Source organism: Eleginops maclovinus, chromosome 12, assembly GCF_036324505.1.
Source record: "Eleginops maclovinus isolate JMC-PN-2008 ecotype Puerto Natales chromosome 12, JC_Emac_rtc_rv5, whole genome shotgun sequence".
In the NCBI taxonomy this organism is placed as follows: Eukaryota; Metazoa; Chordata; class Actinopteri; order Perciformes; family Eleginopidae; genus Eleginops; species Eleginops maclovinus.
This window is the reverse complement of record NC_086360.1, coordinates 2,948,859-2,965,426: the sequence shown is the minus strand read 5'-3', so window position 1 is coordinate 2,965,426 and position 16,568 is coordinate 2,948,859. Positions and strand designations below refer to the sequence as shown.

The 16,568-nt window shown below is 38.2% G+C and overlaps 1 protein-coding gene across 1 annotated transcript in view; it reads left to right on the top strand.

Moving 5' to 3' along the window:
• The window catches only part of arid3c (AT rich interactive domain 3C (BRIGHT-like)), a 72,952-nt gene extending 58,045 nt beyond the window's left edge, over window positions 1-14,907 (top strand). Inside the window, exons 4-8 of the mRNA XM_063898127.1 lie at window positions 26-209; window positions 3,566-3,810; window positions 6,333-6,623; window positions 7,831-7,920; window positions 8,925-14,907. Of these exons, the coding sequence (XP_063754197.1) occupies window positions 26-209; window positions 3,566-3,810; window positions 6,333-6,623; window positions 7,831-7,920; window positions 8,925-9,100 (986 nt within the window). The 3' untranslated portion in view covers window positions 9,101-14,907. The remainder of the gene's footprint in view (window positions 1-25; window positions 210-3,565; window positions 3,811-6,332; window positions 6,624-7,830; window positions 7,921-8,924) is intronic.
• Window positions 14,908-16,568: the final 1,661 nt, after the last annotated feature.

Sequence of the window (16,568 nt, the reverse complement as noted above, 5' to 3'; positions counted from 1 at the left end):
TGGATATTGTGTTTGCTTTCTGCAGGGACTCCAGTGAATCGGATTCCTATCATGGCCAAGCAGGTGTTGGATCTCTACATGCTCTACAAGCTCGTCACAGAAAAAGGCGGCTTAGTGGAAGTCATCAATAAGAAAATATGGCGTGAGATCACCAAAGGCCTTAACCTCCCTACCTCCATTACCAGTGCAGCTTTCACTCTGAGAACACAGTGAGTACCAGCAGCTGCGCCGCAACACCACACACGCCACAAGTGTGTGTCAGTGTGTGTCCAACATGACTCTATTGCGCTTTTTGGTGTGTTCCCTTTCCTGTAGTGAACTATAGGTTTTTTGCATGTAAATGGTCTGCAAAGGCTAAAATCCCTCTGTACCCTTTAGAGGGAGTTTCTCTCACACATGCTCCCCCCTGACCCTCACCTGCCTGAAACGCCTCCTTTTGACTACTTTGTTAACTTCCGTAATATAATGACATCACAACACTTGCGCTTCTGTTGACTAGCGCTCTAACACATTGTTTGTGATAGGCTAAGGGGCGGGACATCTCTCAGTTGTTCTCCAACCACAACAGAGCCGGGCAGCTAACCAATCAAAGCAGACTGGGCTCTGGTTTCAGACAGAGGGTGAAAAGAGGTGCTGAAGCACAGGCAGTATGAGAAAATCTGAAAATACGACTATTTATTTTTTCTTGAAATGCCTATCAAAGGCTTATTTAATTATACGTGCACAGTCAGGTGAAAGGCATAGTCATGTTCACTTCCTGCAGCAGTGGTGCGTGTGTGGTCTCTACCTGCCAGTCCTTGCTGTGATTCATGGTAATTATAGTCTTTAGAGAGCTTGGCATTTAATCTGGAGTCTCAGTGTTGTTAGATTACACTGAGTTTGCACTTTATTCCTCACCACACAATCACAGGAGAGTGCTAAACATATTTTTTATTATTATTTTGAAATATTTGATACCTCTGAAGTGTGTTGCATTTTTTGCACTGGCTTCAGGAGGTTTATAAACGTTGCACCTTTTTTTTGGTATTCATGCCTTCAGGACTGAAGAAACCCTGTAGACCCTGTGAGGAGTTGTTACTTACAATTATTTAAAAGCAAGATAATTGCTATAATTAAAAAGTTGAAGATATAAGGTTTTAGCCTGAGCATGCATCATCGTCAGGGCAGGATGTTTTTATGAATCTGGTCTCTGTATTGTTTTAGGAAGCATAGTTACACACAGTAAGCTGAGAGACATACAAGGTGGAAAGAACAACAATTTAGTAATCATACAGTACATCAATTGATTGTTCAACGTATTAGTGTTCAAATTGTAGATATATTTGCACCCTTTGTACGGAAAGTGCTGCAATGCAATACCTCTCAGTATAAATAGAGTTCAAATCTTATGTGCAAAGGATGTTTCAGATGCCCTCAAAAATATACAACTTTCACATTCACCAACAGGTGGATATTTTTATGCAGGAAAAACTGAAAACTAGGTGTTTGGTAATAATGCAAGACAACAATTAGATTTTGAAACACACAATTACCTATGCCATTTTGGTTAATTAATTTCCGCCAGCTCCAGTTTTATTATGTTTCTAATTATGAGGTTCAAATCATCAGATCTCCATTTGACTTATCATACCACACACATTTGGACGTGTAAAGACTGTATCAACATTCATGAACATCGTCACATGATCCATGTTAAAGATGTTCATGAGAACCCGCAGACTACAGATGTTTTTAAACGAAACTTAAAAACATATCTTTTTAAAAAAGCATTTTGCTAAATGCCTTTTATAGGTTCTCCTTTTAACTATTTATTGAACTTGATCATTTTTAATACGTTTTAATTGCATTAATTTTAAATTGTTTTTCCTGCTCTGTAGCACTTTGAGATTGCTAAAAATGTAAAGTGCAATACATGAAATGTATTGTTATTTTATTATTATTTATTATTATTTATTATTATTATTATTTTATTATTATTGTTATTTTATTATTATTATTATTTTATTATTATTGTTATTTTATTATTATTTTATTATTGTTATTTTATTATTATTATTTTTATTGTTATTTTATTTTTATTGTTATTTTATTTTATTATTGTTATTTTATTATTGTTATTTTTATTATTTTTATTGTTATTTTATTTTTATTGTTATTTTATTATTATTATTGTTGTATTATTATTCATGACAGACTCAGTAGAACACAATCTAAAGATCTCTAAAGATTCATAACAGCATCAACATTTTAAACTTTTAAAGGTGGCTGCAAGCACGAGTGTTAATGCACTGTAAAAACTGAAACTTGACTTAAATGAAATGTATTATTTTAACTAATTTCACATATGTTGAAAGCAATAATATTGAACCCACTGAACTTAATATTATTGCTTAATTTTGCTGTTATGTGAAATCTGTAGACATCATACATTTAATTAAAGTGAACATTTCAGTTTTTTTGTGTGAAATACTCATCTATAGTGAAATTGTAATCCCCAATTTTAGAAATGTAACAGTAATTTCATAACATTTTTTTATGTAACTGTAAGGGAAAACAGTTCCCCTTTTTTGTATTCTGATTGCGTAATCCTTTTACATTACTCCCCAAGCCTGGTTATATACTGTATGTTCTGGATGTATGTGCCTTATACTACATTTGCAGTATGTTCATAGGTTTATTAACTGGCTATATTTGAGGAGGTTAGCTGCTGAAGCCCTTAGGGTTCATATGATTGTATAAAGTAGCAGTAAGTGTGTTAACATGCACAGTGATCCATGATCCCTGATTACTAAAGATAAAGAATACATGCATCATATTAGTACTCACACACACACTTTAGTTAGTGTTTGAGCTGTTGGTGGAGGACGTTGTGTTGGTTGTAACTTTCTGTGTGTGTGTGTGGTGTGGCTGAGCAAACTGACAGGAGGACAGGCAGACAAAGTTCTTCCTCACAGCTCAAATGTTACTGAGGTCAATCAGATATTCAGCTGTGGAATTGAACTTATTCTATGGGTTCTTTATGTTAGTTTTTGTCTTATTTTAGATCATTTTAAATTGGAGGACAAATTGCTCTGTAAAGTGCTCCCTTCTTTCATCCTCCCTCTCCACTCTACAGTCCTTAGTCTCAAAAAGATGATTAGCAACCCATTTTAGGTGTGAACATGTTGGGTGAAGACTAGCTGGGATTAGGTGATTTCTCTTATTCCATATCAGGAAACCTTTCTCAAATGTACGTGACTTTTAAGAAACCAGATTAGTGGAGAAAGCGGACTGTCAGTTTACTAAAATGCATGGTAATCCATCTCTGATTAAAGGTAGATGGCATTGGGCAATTTATGTATTATTCATAAAAAACCAAAGTGACAAAACTGGAAATTAAAGCATCTTCAGGTAAACCCTTTAAACGATTCAATGGTTGAAGAGTGTATTTTGAACTGTAATGGTTTCATTGTGGGACAGTTTTTTCGATGTCTCTCCAAACATATGGATTGATGAACGACTGATTGACAACATGTGACAGAAACAAAGTAAATCATTCACCTCCTTCTCCTCTCCTTCCCTGCAGGTATATGAAGTACCTCTACCCGTATGAATGTGAAAAGCGAGGCCTGAGCTCCCCCGGTGAGCTTCAGGCAGCTATCGACAGCAACCGGCGGGAAGGCCGTCGGCAGAGCTACGGCTCGGCCATCTTCAACTACTCTCCTGTGGGCACCCCCACCCTCATGTCCTCACCGAAGATGCACTTGTCCCACCTCTCTATGCCCACGCACAACTCTGGCCATATCTCCCAGGTGCCTGTGATCAAGAAAGGTAACATCAGACCACATAAGATGTTAAGCCATGATAAAATAGTATATTCAAAGTATTTGTTTATGCAAACTCAACACTTCCTCCATGTGCACTTGTTGTTTACAGTATGTCTGTTTCCATACTTATTTATTAAAGAGGCCATATTGTGCTCTTTGGGGTTTTCCCTTTCATGTAGTGTGTTATATCGGTTTTAGTGCATGTAAATGGAGTGTCCCCTCCAGAGGAGGTTTCTAAAATGTTTGGCATTTATTGTCAAATTGGAAGGCCTGGTGCTTTTAATGTGAATCATTAACTGCATGAAGGGTTGCATTTAATTGACATTATCTTCACAACCATAAAAAAAAAAAATGCGAAAGAAAGTGTGAATAAAAACAGCAGGTTTGTCAAAAATAAATACTGTAACGCAGCAGAGTTATAAGGATGACATGACTCTGTTGACATACTCAGGGGATAATTTTAAAATATGTGCAAACAACCCTTCAACAAACATTGTGCAGTGCACTTTTTGCAAACAGAAATCTGGCACAAAAGCATGCAGTTGGTGTGATGAAATATTAATGATAAAAGTAATCTAGGCATGATGCAATCAGCAGGACACCCAAATAAAAATCTGTCACCCCAAGGGATGATTCATTTCCTCTGAATGAACACTTTGTCAAAGAAAAGCTGTCACATGATGTTTTTAACATCTATTTGAGAAACAGTTGCAGGATCACCCGGCTACATAAGAAGAAGTCTGTGTGTTCACACATCAGGAATAAGTGTCACAATAGCTGCTTTATTTCTGTTCTTTCATTCTCATGCAACTTGTGGGTAGTGTGCTCGTTCCCCCAAAGAGGAAACATCTTGCAGGACTTCCTCATATCAGCGTTTTCCGAGACACACTAATGCCCCACGAAGAACCCAGGAGCTCTTTGATTACAGCTCCGCGAGGAAAAACAGCCTCTGAGTAATCAGTGTAGCGTGCCATGGAGACATCAGCCAGTTATTTTGGATATCAGTGTCGTTTAGCTGGGGGTTTACATATTACTTACATTGTTTCAATTAACAAATAGAAAAATCTGGAAGCATCAGGTGTTCCTGACGGGTAAGCATTTGTTCTTGGTCTCACCTTCTGCACCATGTGAGCCTTTGTTGGTCGCTTTATGTTCCCCGCCAGCTTTACCAACACAACGCACGGTAGTTTATAATCAAGCACACTGAACAAACTGAACCGTTGACTTTATTTAAAAGCATTATGTCAACAGATTTCACATAGCTTTATAAGGTTAGTTGAAATCAAATATATTAAAACATATTAAGTTCAACTTAATATTATTGCTTTCTACTAACCTAATACAGTTATGTGACATCTGTTGACATAATAAAAAAATTAAAGTCAACAGTTCAGTTTTTTCAGTGCATGAATCCTGCAGGTATTAGCCCACAGTGGCCAAGAACAATCTAATCATAATGTTTCAAATGGAATTTTTCCAATCATAAAATGGGGATATATACAGTGCAAATGGGACCCATAAACATTATGCCTCAAACAAACATATGCAAATGTTGTTTGGAGAGGTGTCAGAGCAAAAGGGCTGCCATGTGTCAGAGCCTGGGAGCAGTTTAGGAGTTCTTGGTCCGCAGTCCGCACCAGGAATCGAAACAGTGATTCCTGGTGTTCACCCCCCCTCCCCGAGTACATATAATGAGGATGATATCGTTATACGTACGTACTGTGTAAACTGTTGAAATATCTTATGAATAAATGAGTATGGTATGTGAGGTGTCAGGTATTTTGTATGTATACTTTCTAGATTTGCTTCAATCGTTCTACTTTTTTTTGTTGCTTAAACACGTTCTTGTTAATATGATATTATTAAATAAACTGTTAGAGAGGATTTGATGCTTCTATACATACAAAAATATTGGCATTTTGTTAATAATCAGCAAGAATTGTGGGCAGCAAATGATGAATAATGCAAAGTAGGTTCCAGTGCTAATGGAATGGAACCCTCAGCAACATCGTTTTAAAGTAAATCAACCTTTACTTAATCTTACCACAAAGCAGAACTCTAGGAAAGGGTTTTGCCACACATTAGGAGGTAAATGAATACAAAAATAAAACCATTATTAAAACATTTCTATTAACTTTAGTGCATTTTAATGAGAACTTGAGGACTATGTACATTTTCTTTTCTTCTTTAGTAATTGTCATTTTGTATATAATGACTGTTATTTATGCCTTTTCATGTGTTTATATATATATTCATGTGTGTATTTATATATATATATATATAATTTTTGGTGTACAGGTGTGTATGTATATACACATTTTGATATATATTTGTACATTTTTACTTTTACTTTTGTGTACATTGGGACTGTGGGAAACAGTACTTCGATCTCTCTGTCTGTACACACAAATTGAAAGATTGACAATAAAGTTGACTTTGACTTTGATAATCCATGTGACATGCACAGGCCGGAAGACGTGTGTTTAGAGACAGATATTACCTTCTTCTTCTTCTTCTTTTCTCCAGAGGAGTCCATGATGGCCAGCTGCCTGCCCAGCCGCGGGGGCCTTTCCATGTCTCACAGCAGCCATCACGCAGCAGCCATGGCCGCTCAGGCAGCCGCAGCTCAGGCAGCAGCGGCCGTCCAGGCGGCGGCACTGGAGCAGCTCCGAGAGAAGCTGGAGGGTGGTGAGCCGCCGGAGAAGAAGATGATGATGGTGGCCGAGGAGCAGCAGAGGATGGTGCAGCACGCTCTGCAGCAGAACCTGCTGGCCATGGCCTCCCAGCTGCCCCTCAACATCAAACTCAACAACAGAGGTGAGTGACATGTGATCATAGATTGAATTCATTGTTTATCACTGATGAAGATCAGTCAAATGTTAAAAGAGGCCATTTCATGCTTTTTGGGGGTTTCCCTTTCCTGCAGCACAGGCAGTATGAGAAACATAAAGAGCTTTCTGAACATTAAAGCATGGAGACATGTCCCAGGAGAGACACTACATACTGATATACACCTAAGAAGGAGCAGAATATGGCCTCTTAAAAGTAATCTTTTTACTAATTGTAACATGTTTATGATATTTCCATGCAGTATTTTCTGAACCATTCAACAAGTGAAATCCTGATTTGGATGCATCATTTAAAATCAGGTGTTTTAAATGCTTGGGTGGTGCTATTAGACCTAAATGACAGTGTGTCTGCCCCTGTGGGTGGTGTCCAAAACAGCTAATGGCGTGCCAGAGAGATCCAGCTGTGGACCACTAATGTGCACATAGTTCATCATATAACATGTGTAATTTAAAGCTCAAGCCCCATAGATGTGATGAAGAAATAGTTCTTGTTGACCACAGGCAGAATGCAGCGTGTCATGAGTAAAAATGCCCGTCCCGCTGTGCTGAGGCTGCAGCCAGCGCGGCTCCTGACAAGCCATAAGTCACATATGACTTAATGATAGAGGCTAAAGGAAGAATAAGGGGCCTATCTGCTCAAGTGTGATATCATTTCTGTCTGCATCACTGCCTCTCTCATATTAGTCATAATAGCGGGCTTTGCACTTGATACGTGATGGAAAAATGAGTGAGAATCTTTCTCAGGTTAATTCCCACGCTGGTCGTCTGGCTCTGGCCCTCACATATAAACACTGTCATTTAAAGATTACATCCAAACACTATTATTTGTCTCCACCCAGTTACACTTAGACAGATAAATTTGTGTTTACAGAAGGTTTGATATCACAGCAGCCTTGCTTAAGACTTTTGTTATTTCAGAACCAGTCACTTCTATTCAGAAGTTTTCACACTGTGTGCGGCTATAGGATTCATCTATAAGTGACATGTACAAATGGCTGTAACATCTTTTGACAGGTCTTTCTCCCAAGAACTCTTTAATAAAGCTCTCCTTATCCTGTCACTCTCTGAATTATCACCAATACTCCAGCGAGCGCTCCTCTTGCTTCTTCTGTTCCCTTTCTAAATGCTCATATTGAGTTTTTCTCTCTCTCGTTCTCTGCCTCCTCTCTTGACAGATGATAGACAAGAGACCGCATTGAACCTGTCTACCAACGGCATTAGCAGCATCAACATGTCAATAGAAATAAATGGAGTTGTCTACACAGGTAAATAGAGGGGCCGTTTGCTGATGTAATTGCAGGCAGGAAATTCAATAAGTTATAGCAGCACCCTGGTGCTTAGTCCTCTACGCAATTTGATGTCTTTGCTATAAAATCCATCGTAATGAAGTGGCAGTCCAATAGAGTTAAAAAAGTTAAATATCTCAAAATTGGGCCTGTGGAGTTCAGGTCGATGGGGCTTATTGTCTTATGTTCCTGCCTGCCTCTGTGTGTGTGTGTGTGTGTGTGTGTGTGTGTGTGTGTGTGTGTGTGTGTGTGTGTGTGTGTGTGTGTGTGTGTGTGTGTGTGTGTGTGTATGTGTGTATGTGTGTGTGTGTGTGTGTGTGTGTGTGTGTGTGTGTGTGTGTGTGTGTGTGTGTGTGTGTGTGTGTGTGTGTGTGTGTGTGTCCTAAGCTAATCATTGATTTGATGTATTTTCTTATTATTATGTATAAACTGAGGCCTGAGAAAAGTGTTTTCAGATGTTAAATGAGTTTATGTTATTCAGTCTCCCTCATTTCAATCAACTCCGCCTACATAGTCATGTTCAGTAAAACAAATTTAACACAATTTGAATTTGTCTCTGCACAGCATAGACCAAAAAGTATTGAAAAGAAAATACTATTTTGATATACATGTACTTACTTGAGTATTTCAATTTTAGCCTACATATTCTTCTACTTAACTACATTTTGGAGACAAATGTAGTACTTTTTCCTCTTTTACAGTTATTCAACCATGGTAACATTAAATGTATCGGTGAATAAACAGAATGATAATATTCTATAATACAATAACACTGAAAAAGTGAGTTCTGCTACTCAATTAACATTAAGTTAAAATCAGGAATTTTACTGCAGTTTTCTAAATAAAGAATCAAACTACTTCCTCCACAACTGACCATTCCCATAAAAGAAAGTTAATCAGGGTTAAATAAAGTCAAACCCACTTAAAGCCTGGCAGGTCTTGGTGTGCAGTTTGCTGACTTGGACTTGCTGTTTGCTCCTCAGGCGTCCTGTTTGCTCGGCAGTCAGCCATAGCAGCGATGACGGGACACCGCGGGAGACACGGCAACTGTCAGACTCAGGGAAAGAGCAGTCCCTCACAGTTCCAGCCCTCCTGCTCCTCCTCCTCCTCTTCCTCCTCCTCTTCCTCGCTCCATGGACACAGAAACTCCTCCCCCTGAGTTTCCTGTCCCTCTTCACCTCCTCTCCAGACTTACCAGGGAGGAGATCCTCTGAAAGACACCAAGCAGTTAGAGACACATCAGAGAAAGCCACCCTCAACTCGTTTTGACGGAGGCTCTCTTCATCACAATCCTTCTAGGTCAGACTGAAGAGTAGTTAACATTTTTACATGCAAGAAATCTTCCAGTCCCCCGTTTCCCCATCTTCCTGCTCTGAGTTAGCGGTGTGTTTGGAGGACCTGTGAGTGTTACTATTGTCTTGAACACTTCAAACGCATGGTCGCCCTTCAGCTTCTGGTGAAACCTGGGTGAAGCCAAATGAAGAATCCTCATTGTGCAACATTTCAATCAAAAGATGAACAGCTGACCTTCAGCAGGAAATGATGTTTGTCTGCTTTATGAAACTCACTACTTACAGCTGATACCAAAGAAGAAAAACAAATCCATATTGGTAAACACGTCCAGCGTTTTCAATGAGCATAAGCTCCAATTATCAAAGATTATGGCGAGAATACAAGCACGTCCTAACAGGACATCTTCATGTAATGGGTAAAAAGCCTGTCTACACTCATTAATATGGTCATTAAGGCTGGACGGAGCTATGTTTGTGTGCTTGCAAGCAGTCTCTTCTCTTAAACAGCAGACAATCAGAAACATGTTAGCTTGCTTATTAGCCAGCAGGCTAATGGAAGCACAAGGTCACAGTTAACACATAGCGCCATCCAACAGTATCAAACCAAAGTCAACTGATCAGTTGGATCCCCCAGCATCAGGCCCACTGTCTGCTAGTTTGTACAATGAGCACATTCACTTCAAGATATTCAAATCGAATCGTAATACTATCTAAAAAACAGGATTACAACTATATTTTGCAGGGTCCCTCTACAATCATGTATTTATCTGTTTTGTGTTGTGCACAGCACAAAAAGTAAATGAATATTAAAGTCACTACAAAGAATTTATCACATATATAACCCCTGAGGAACATGGGTCCCAGAGCAGTGTAAGCGTTGACTTTAATTAAATGTATTGTGTCAGCACATTTCACATCACTGTATTAAGTTAGTTGAAAGCCATAATAATAAGTTTAAATACAAAATATTTCAAGGTTCAACTTAATATTATGGCTTTCAACTAACCTGATACAGTGATTTGAAATCTGTTGACATTCCGTTTTTTTAGTGTGTGCCTAATTTAAACACACTGTGTACAAGAAATTGTACAATTGCATCAGCTCAAACCAACATTGGACAATATAAATTGGACAATTTCACCAAAGATGTATTGCTTGCACCACCGACCATTCATTTTCCTGACAAGGATATACACATGACAAGAACCTACCAATCCGGAAAGCCATCATTCAACACAGTTCACACACACACATTTAGTAGACTCTGCTAAGGCAGAGTTATAGATATGATCTTTTTATTTTTTGATTACTTTAATATGATGTAATAACTGACCCTCATCAGTTCTCCATGTACTCTTTTTTTAATGGTGCTCTAATGAGGCTTTGTTAATGCAGTACTAAGTTTGGCCCCTGGGACAAATTTGTATAAGAAAGTGTATATTGCATTCTGGGACATCAACCACACACTGTAGGGATGAGTTTATTATGCGTTTGGCTCACAGTTATTAGCCGTTAGTATGTTAGCTGTTGTCAGAAACTATGATAGCTAGCTGAGATATGAGATAAAGAGAGAATTCTTCCCATGAAATAGTCTGCTCCCAGCCACTGCTCACTAACTAATCGTGTCTGCTGCACTGAAACAACTGAAACGTTGACTTAGCTAAATGTATCATGTCAACAAATTTCACATTATATTATTAGGTTAGTTGCAACCAATACTATTAAGTTGAACCTAATGTTTTGTATCTAAACTTAATATTATTGCTTTCAACTAATACAGTTATGTGAAATCTGTAGACATAATCAAAGTCAACGTTTCAGTTTTTCAGTGTAAAGGGACCTTCAGTATGGATGTTAGGAGGCTGCTGACCACATTAGTTTATTCTTTTTCCCCCTAGGGTTTTTTTTTGTTGCTGTGATCATAAACTTGATTTTTTTGACACAAGAAATGCCCCAACTTGTGGAATGCATTTTTAGTTAGTAAAGATCGCAAAATATTCAAACATTTATTAGTATTAAAACAAAATTGTTAGTCAAGATCACAGAGAATCATTCTTTCACTTGATGACAAAAACTGTCCTCTCGCTTGCAGAGTGGAAAGAGACAGATTGAATTGATGTGATGCAGACGTTGTTCCGGTCCAATGGTTTCCTCATTCACTACAGCAAATGTTGCGATCCACATATTGGCCCACTCTTGTGGTTGTGGTCAGAAAAACTTAGAGAAATCTCTGAGTCGGTAGAGCTGCGGCACATGACATTGCATTTGTTCTTTGAAGAAATCTTCTGCAACGCACATTGAGTAAAGCCAGGACCACTAGCATGTAGAATATATCAGTGGTGTTTGTTAACATATAAGATGCATAATAAGCACAAAGCTGGCGTGACATAGCCTTGGGAAGAGATGAATCAAGAGAGTGCTTGTATGGCATTGAAATCATTTGAGGAACGAGCAGAGCACTTCTTCCCGAGGCAGTAAGTGATCGGAAACAAAGGAGGCGACACACAAAGACATGTCGTCTGTAGGAAACTGTTATCAGTCACTCACAAGTTTTATATTGTGAACAGAACCCAGGTTTCTTTTTTTTTTAGCAATGCACTTGTGTAACATCAGAAAGCTCTTCCATCTTTAAGTTCTCTCTTTCTTTCTCAGTTATCAATAAGATATCAAATATTGTCTTTATTATGAAGGGAAATGGGATGTAGTTTGAACATATATGGGTTTTTATTAAGTCTGTTAAAGCATTTAATTGCAGATTTTATTTATTGTGTTTTATATTCGATGCTGCAAACGTTGCATTCAGCTCCACCACTCTGTTGCAAACCCTTTGGAAGAGTTTTCTGGAATGCAGATACCTCACCAATCTCCCTGTACATAGTCATAGAATGAATACAAGATATACCTCATAAATTCCATTTATTTTTTATTGTACAGCCACCTGAAAACCAATGTTTTACTTCAACAGATCACTGGATTTTTCTTTTTTTTCATATTTTGTATGATTATACCAAAGAAGGGAATATTTTATTGACACACATCTACCTCATTTGTTATAGACTGTGCCAACAAGCATGTCCACAATCTTTATTGCCAGTGTATCCATGGTGTTTCATATCCATGTATTTGTGTGAACACAAAATGCTTTTCAGTCAATGAAAAAACCAATAGATTAGTTAAGCAACATGTTCAAAGTGCTTTTTACGTTGGGTGTTGTGCCGGCGCAACAAAACAGCCTTTTGTGGAACACAGTAGGTACGCTTGTCAAACGAATCCAATCTGCATGAGAACATGAACATACAGCGGGGGGGAAGACAGCAGATTGGAACAATGAATGGCTCAGATTTGATATTTTTCCTGTCCTGAGGATGGCGGTGTCAGAAGCTCTGATTTCCAAAGTGACTGTAAGGTGCAGTTTAGCACGTAAAGGACTCTCAGATTGTACCATCACACTGAAGTCAACATCAGACTAACTGATGGGAATATGTATCAGCTGATATAAGCTCATAGCCCGATATATCATATCGACTGAAAAATGTCAAAAATATGTCAAAAAAAGCTTGTCCAGCAGGAATCATTGACGTCTTTGTTAAGTTCACTTCATGTGTGGCTTACTATTCTTAGAAGCAAATGTTTCGATAAACAACAAAGACAGGCCAATACATTTGATCATTTTACTAATTTACACCACTTAAATGAGGTTTCGATTACATTTGCTCTCTCAACAAAGCAGCCTTAACCTTTACTCTGGCAACACCATCAGTCCAAGATTTTGTAAAACGTATCAACAGGCAGGTTCCCAATAATCTACTGAGCACATTCATGTTCCCCAGAGGATGATCCCTTTAGATTGTATTCGCTGAGACGCTGTGTTCCTGGTCTCACTCTTCATGCAGATGTTCACAGTTCTTGATTTAAAATGCTTTGACTAGCTTATGATGACAGTGTAACACTCTAGGCTGATTACTGGTGATAAAGCTAATAATATATTATGTGACTTTATGTATAGATGGTGATGTTGAATTTGTACAAACACAATCGTGCAGCAGAGGACAATCCTCAGCCAATAAGATGGTGGTTGTGCTTTATGATTCTCATGTTTACTTGAAATGTGTTCTCTAGCAATCAGACAAATGTGCAGGTAGACAAAGGTCCAAGGAAAGAATCCCTTCCTTATACACTTTGTGTTGCATCCTTGAACACTGAAACACTGATAGCAGATCAGTATTAATGGGCCTCAGCTCTGCAATAGTGGTGCATTGATGATGTGTTTGTGTTGGCCGATCTGGTAGTTAGCATCGCAAGGGTTCTCTCAACAAAAAAGCAATGGGATTTTTCTATTGGACTTGGTTCTATTCCAGAAAATAAGATCTGTGGCAAACACACGTTTATGTTACTTACCCATTTTGTTCAGCAGGATCATTTCCACATATTACAACTACTTTTATGTTTTCCGAAGCATGAATAGGTAATAGGCTATCAACAAACTACATCTCGTTTGCAGGACTTTTCGTCCACACTGCTAAGCTAAAGGTGGCTAATGTTCGGCGTGATGATGTTAGTAGTCTTAGTTCAAAAAACTTCAGAGAATTGGAATTGGTAAAATGCTAACACTCATCCTGCACCCCTCTATAGAGTTGCAAAGTGGGAGAAGTTGTTTCATTTTTAGGTATCCAGGGTTCTGGAAGTTGATGGTTCCTTCTGCTGCACCATGAACTCTGACTTTTCTTTACCTGTGATACACCCAACCACTCCAAGAAGTCACCAAGAATTTGAGTAGAAAGACAATTATACAATAGTAGCTGCTTCTCCCACTTTACCTCTGTCCAGATTAGAGAGAATAGTCTTAGATCCATTCACCTTATTACCGTTTGTGATGATCAATTACATATGTGTACCACGTTCCTGGAGTCAGTCAGAGGTTCTGTAAATTGGAACTGCATTGGGTGGTGATTTTCTTGGAGACTTTGAAGGTGAAGTAACAAAAATGGCTTTAGTCAACATGGAGAGTCTTCCATTTCAGTCAATACAGACAGGTGAACCTTGAAGGTAACTAAGTATAATGCCTTCGCCTCCATTCCCTCCCAAAAATTGGAGCAACTTAATTGTCCAGGAGATGGCTGTCCAAGATGGTGGTACACATGTTGCCTCTGAAAGGGGGTCATGTAGGACAGTGTACATTTTCTACTTCCATGATCCAGGTGCTCCTCATAGGTCAGCCCTGTCCACGTCCTGCTGTACATACTGCTGAATGATGCCGACACTGAACACATCAGGTCCTGCATTCTTCTCACCAAAGAGTTTTTCAAATTGTGACCACGCTCACATGATTTTTAGGTCATTACCAAAGGCAGAGCAGACAAGCAAAGACAAAGCGACAGCTCTGCATGCAGAAAAAAAAAGAATTTACTTATCTAATCAAATAACATGTGGTTTACTTTGTATTATGCTATGCTGGTAGTTTTTAGACACTAATCGCTTAATTAGCTGTGTATGAAGCTTTAAATGTTTCTTTTATTTCCCTTTAGTTCATCTTGGATAAATCCAGTGCATTATGGGAATGCTGGATTGTGGTGCTCAGGGGTTAAAAATTTACAAAAAAGAAGTGAAAGAGATTTTCCTGTTTTGCCATTTGACTTGTAGCGTATTTAGAAATAAAATCATGCTTTTAACTTCAGTGAAACACTGTGTGTCCTTCTTGTTCTTGTCATGAATCCTAGTCCAGTTCTACAACCTGTCCCTCTTATTCAGAGCAGATGGAGCTGGGTTTATAATGGACAGGCATTCAATTTACAAAAGCAGGATACTACTGAAGATTCTTACCAGAGGTTTTAATGTCCCTCATAAGTTTGGTTTGTGTTTTGTTTTTACAAAAATATTCTACATACTGCCTCTGACTTTAGTGCAAACGATTGACATTCATTCACCTGCATTTACACTGCCATGATAAAGGGTGGCCCTTAATCACCTGGCTCCCAGAGAAATGGCCTGTAGGTCATTCCTAAATTTGGTGCCATTTAAGCATCCATGACATTATATGATATATTTAGCATTTTAAAGGGCTAATGCTTAATTCTAATAGCTTGCATGGTTTTTATTATTATTATTATTATTATTATTATTATTATTATTATTATTATTATTATTATTATTATTATTATTGTTGTTGTTATTATATATTATTACCTGTTTAATGCCCCTCTACCAAAGAAAAACCAAATGTTATATACCAAGGATCATTAAAATTCAAAAGAACTACTTTGATTTTAGGCCAAACTGCATTCATGCTTGCTTAACTTCAGTGTCACTGTTTTACAGCTGCATTTATAATATTACTCACACAATTGCATTTCTTGTTATTCATACATTTTTGATTGTTTAACATTTTTTAAGTATTTTGTGTCCCATGATTGAATTACTACCTATTCTTGCAGCATTTTGTATTTGCAGCGTTTTGTTTATGCTGCTCTTTTATTTAACAATGTTTCCTCAAGTTGGTGAAGATGTGTCTTCATTTGCATGTGTATTGGGACATTTGTGTATTTATATCTGTTTCTGAAGCTGCAGTGCGTTTCTCCTAATGGAGGTCTTTAGGCTGTTAAAGTGCATTTGCACCACCATACCAATGAGCACTGAAACATGCATAGACAAACTATGTATTCTAGCATGTAATTATTATTTGTAATTATTCCTAAAAAAGTGTGGGTAACCCTGAAATGTGATTGCCAACTAGAAAGACCGAACCCCAAGTACAACAAAACTACATATAATTCAATAAAACACAACTCCTAAGATTTAAGGACATTTGCTTTCTGCCGGGGACGGGAAACTCCTATTCAGCAAGAGCAGGCAGTTTGGTTGAGTGCAGCATTAAGCAGGTAAAATGGCCTAAAGATTGGTTAATTAAGGTTGAGAATCCTGATGTAATTAGGAGCAGCAAAGATTAGTGGCTGTCGATGGTGCGACGAGGATTTGCAGGTAATAGACTTATTATTGGGGCTGGCTGAACGTTACTTTATACTTCTGAATAAACAAAAACAAATTAGGAGCGGTCGTCCGATAATGGGTTATCTTGTCAAGGGCTGACAGAAATCCATGCCCTATAACACAGTGTTAATTTTATGCACCACTGACAAGCACAGTGCTAATCAATAACACTACTATAAAATGAGGTGAAGCATCAATCTGCAGTGAAGGTGTTGGATGGAGCTGTGAGCAGACAGAGAGAAAAATGTCAGCAGTGTTTTGGGGGGAAATGTTCTCGTTGCTCTGTGGATAATGGACCTGTGCACGGTGTGTTACATCCAGAAAGACTGACACAGCAGGAGGAAGCAGTGA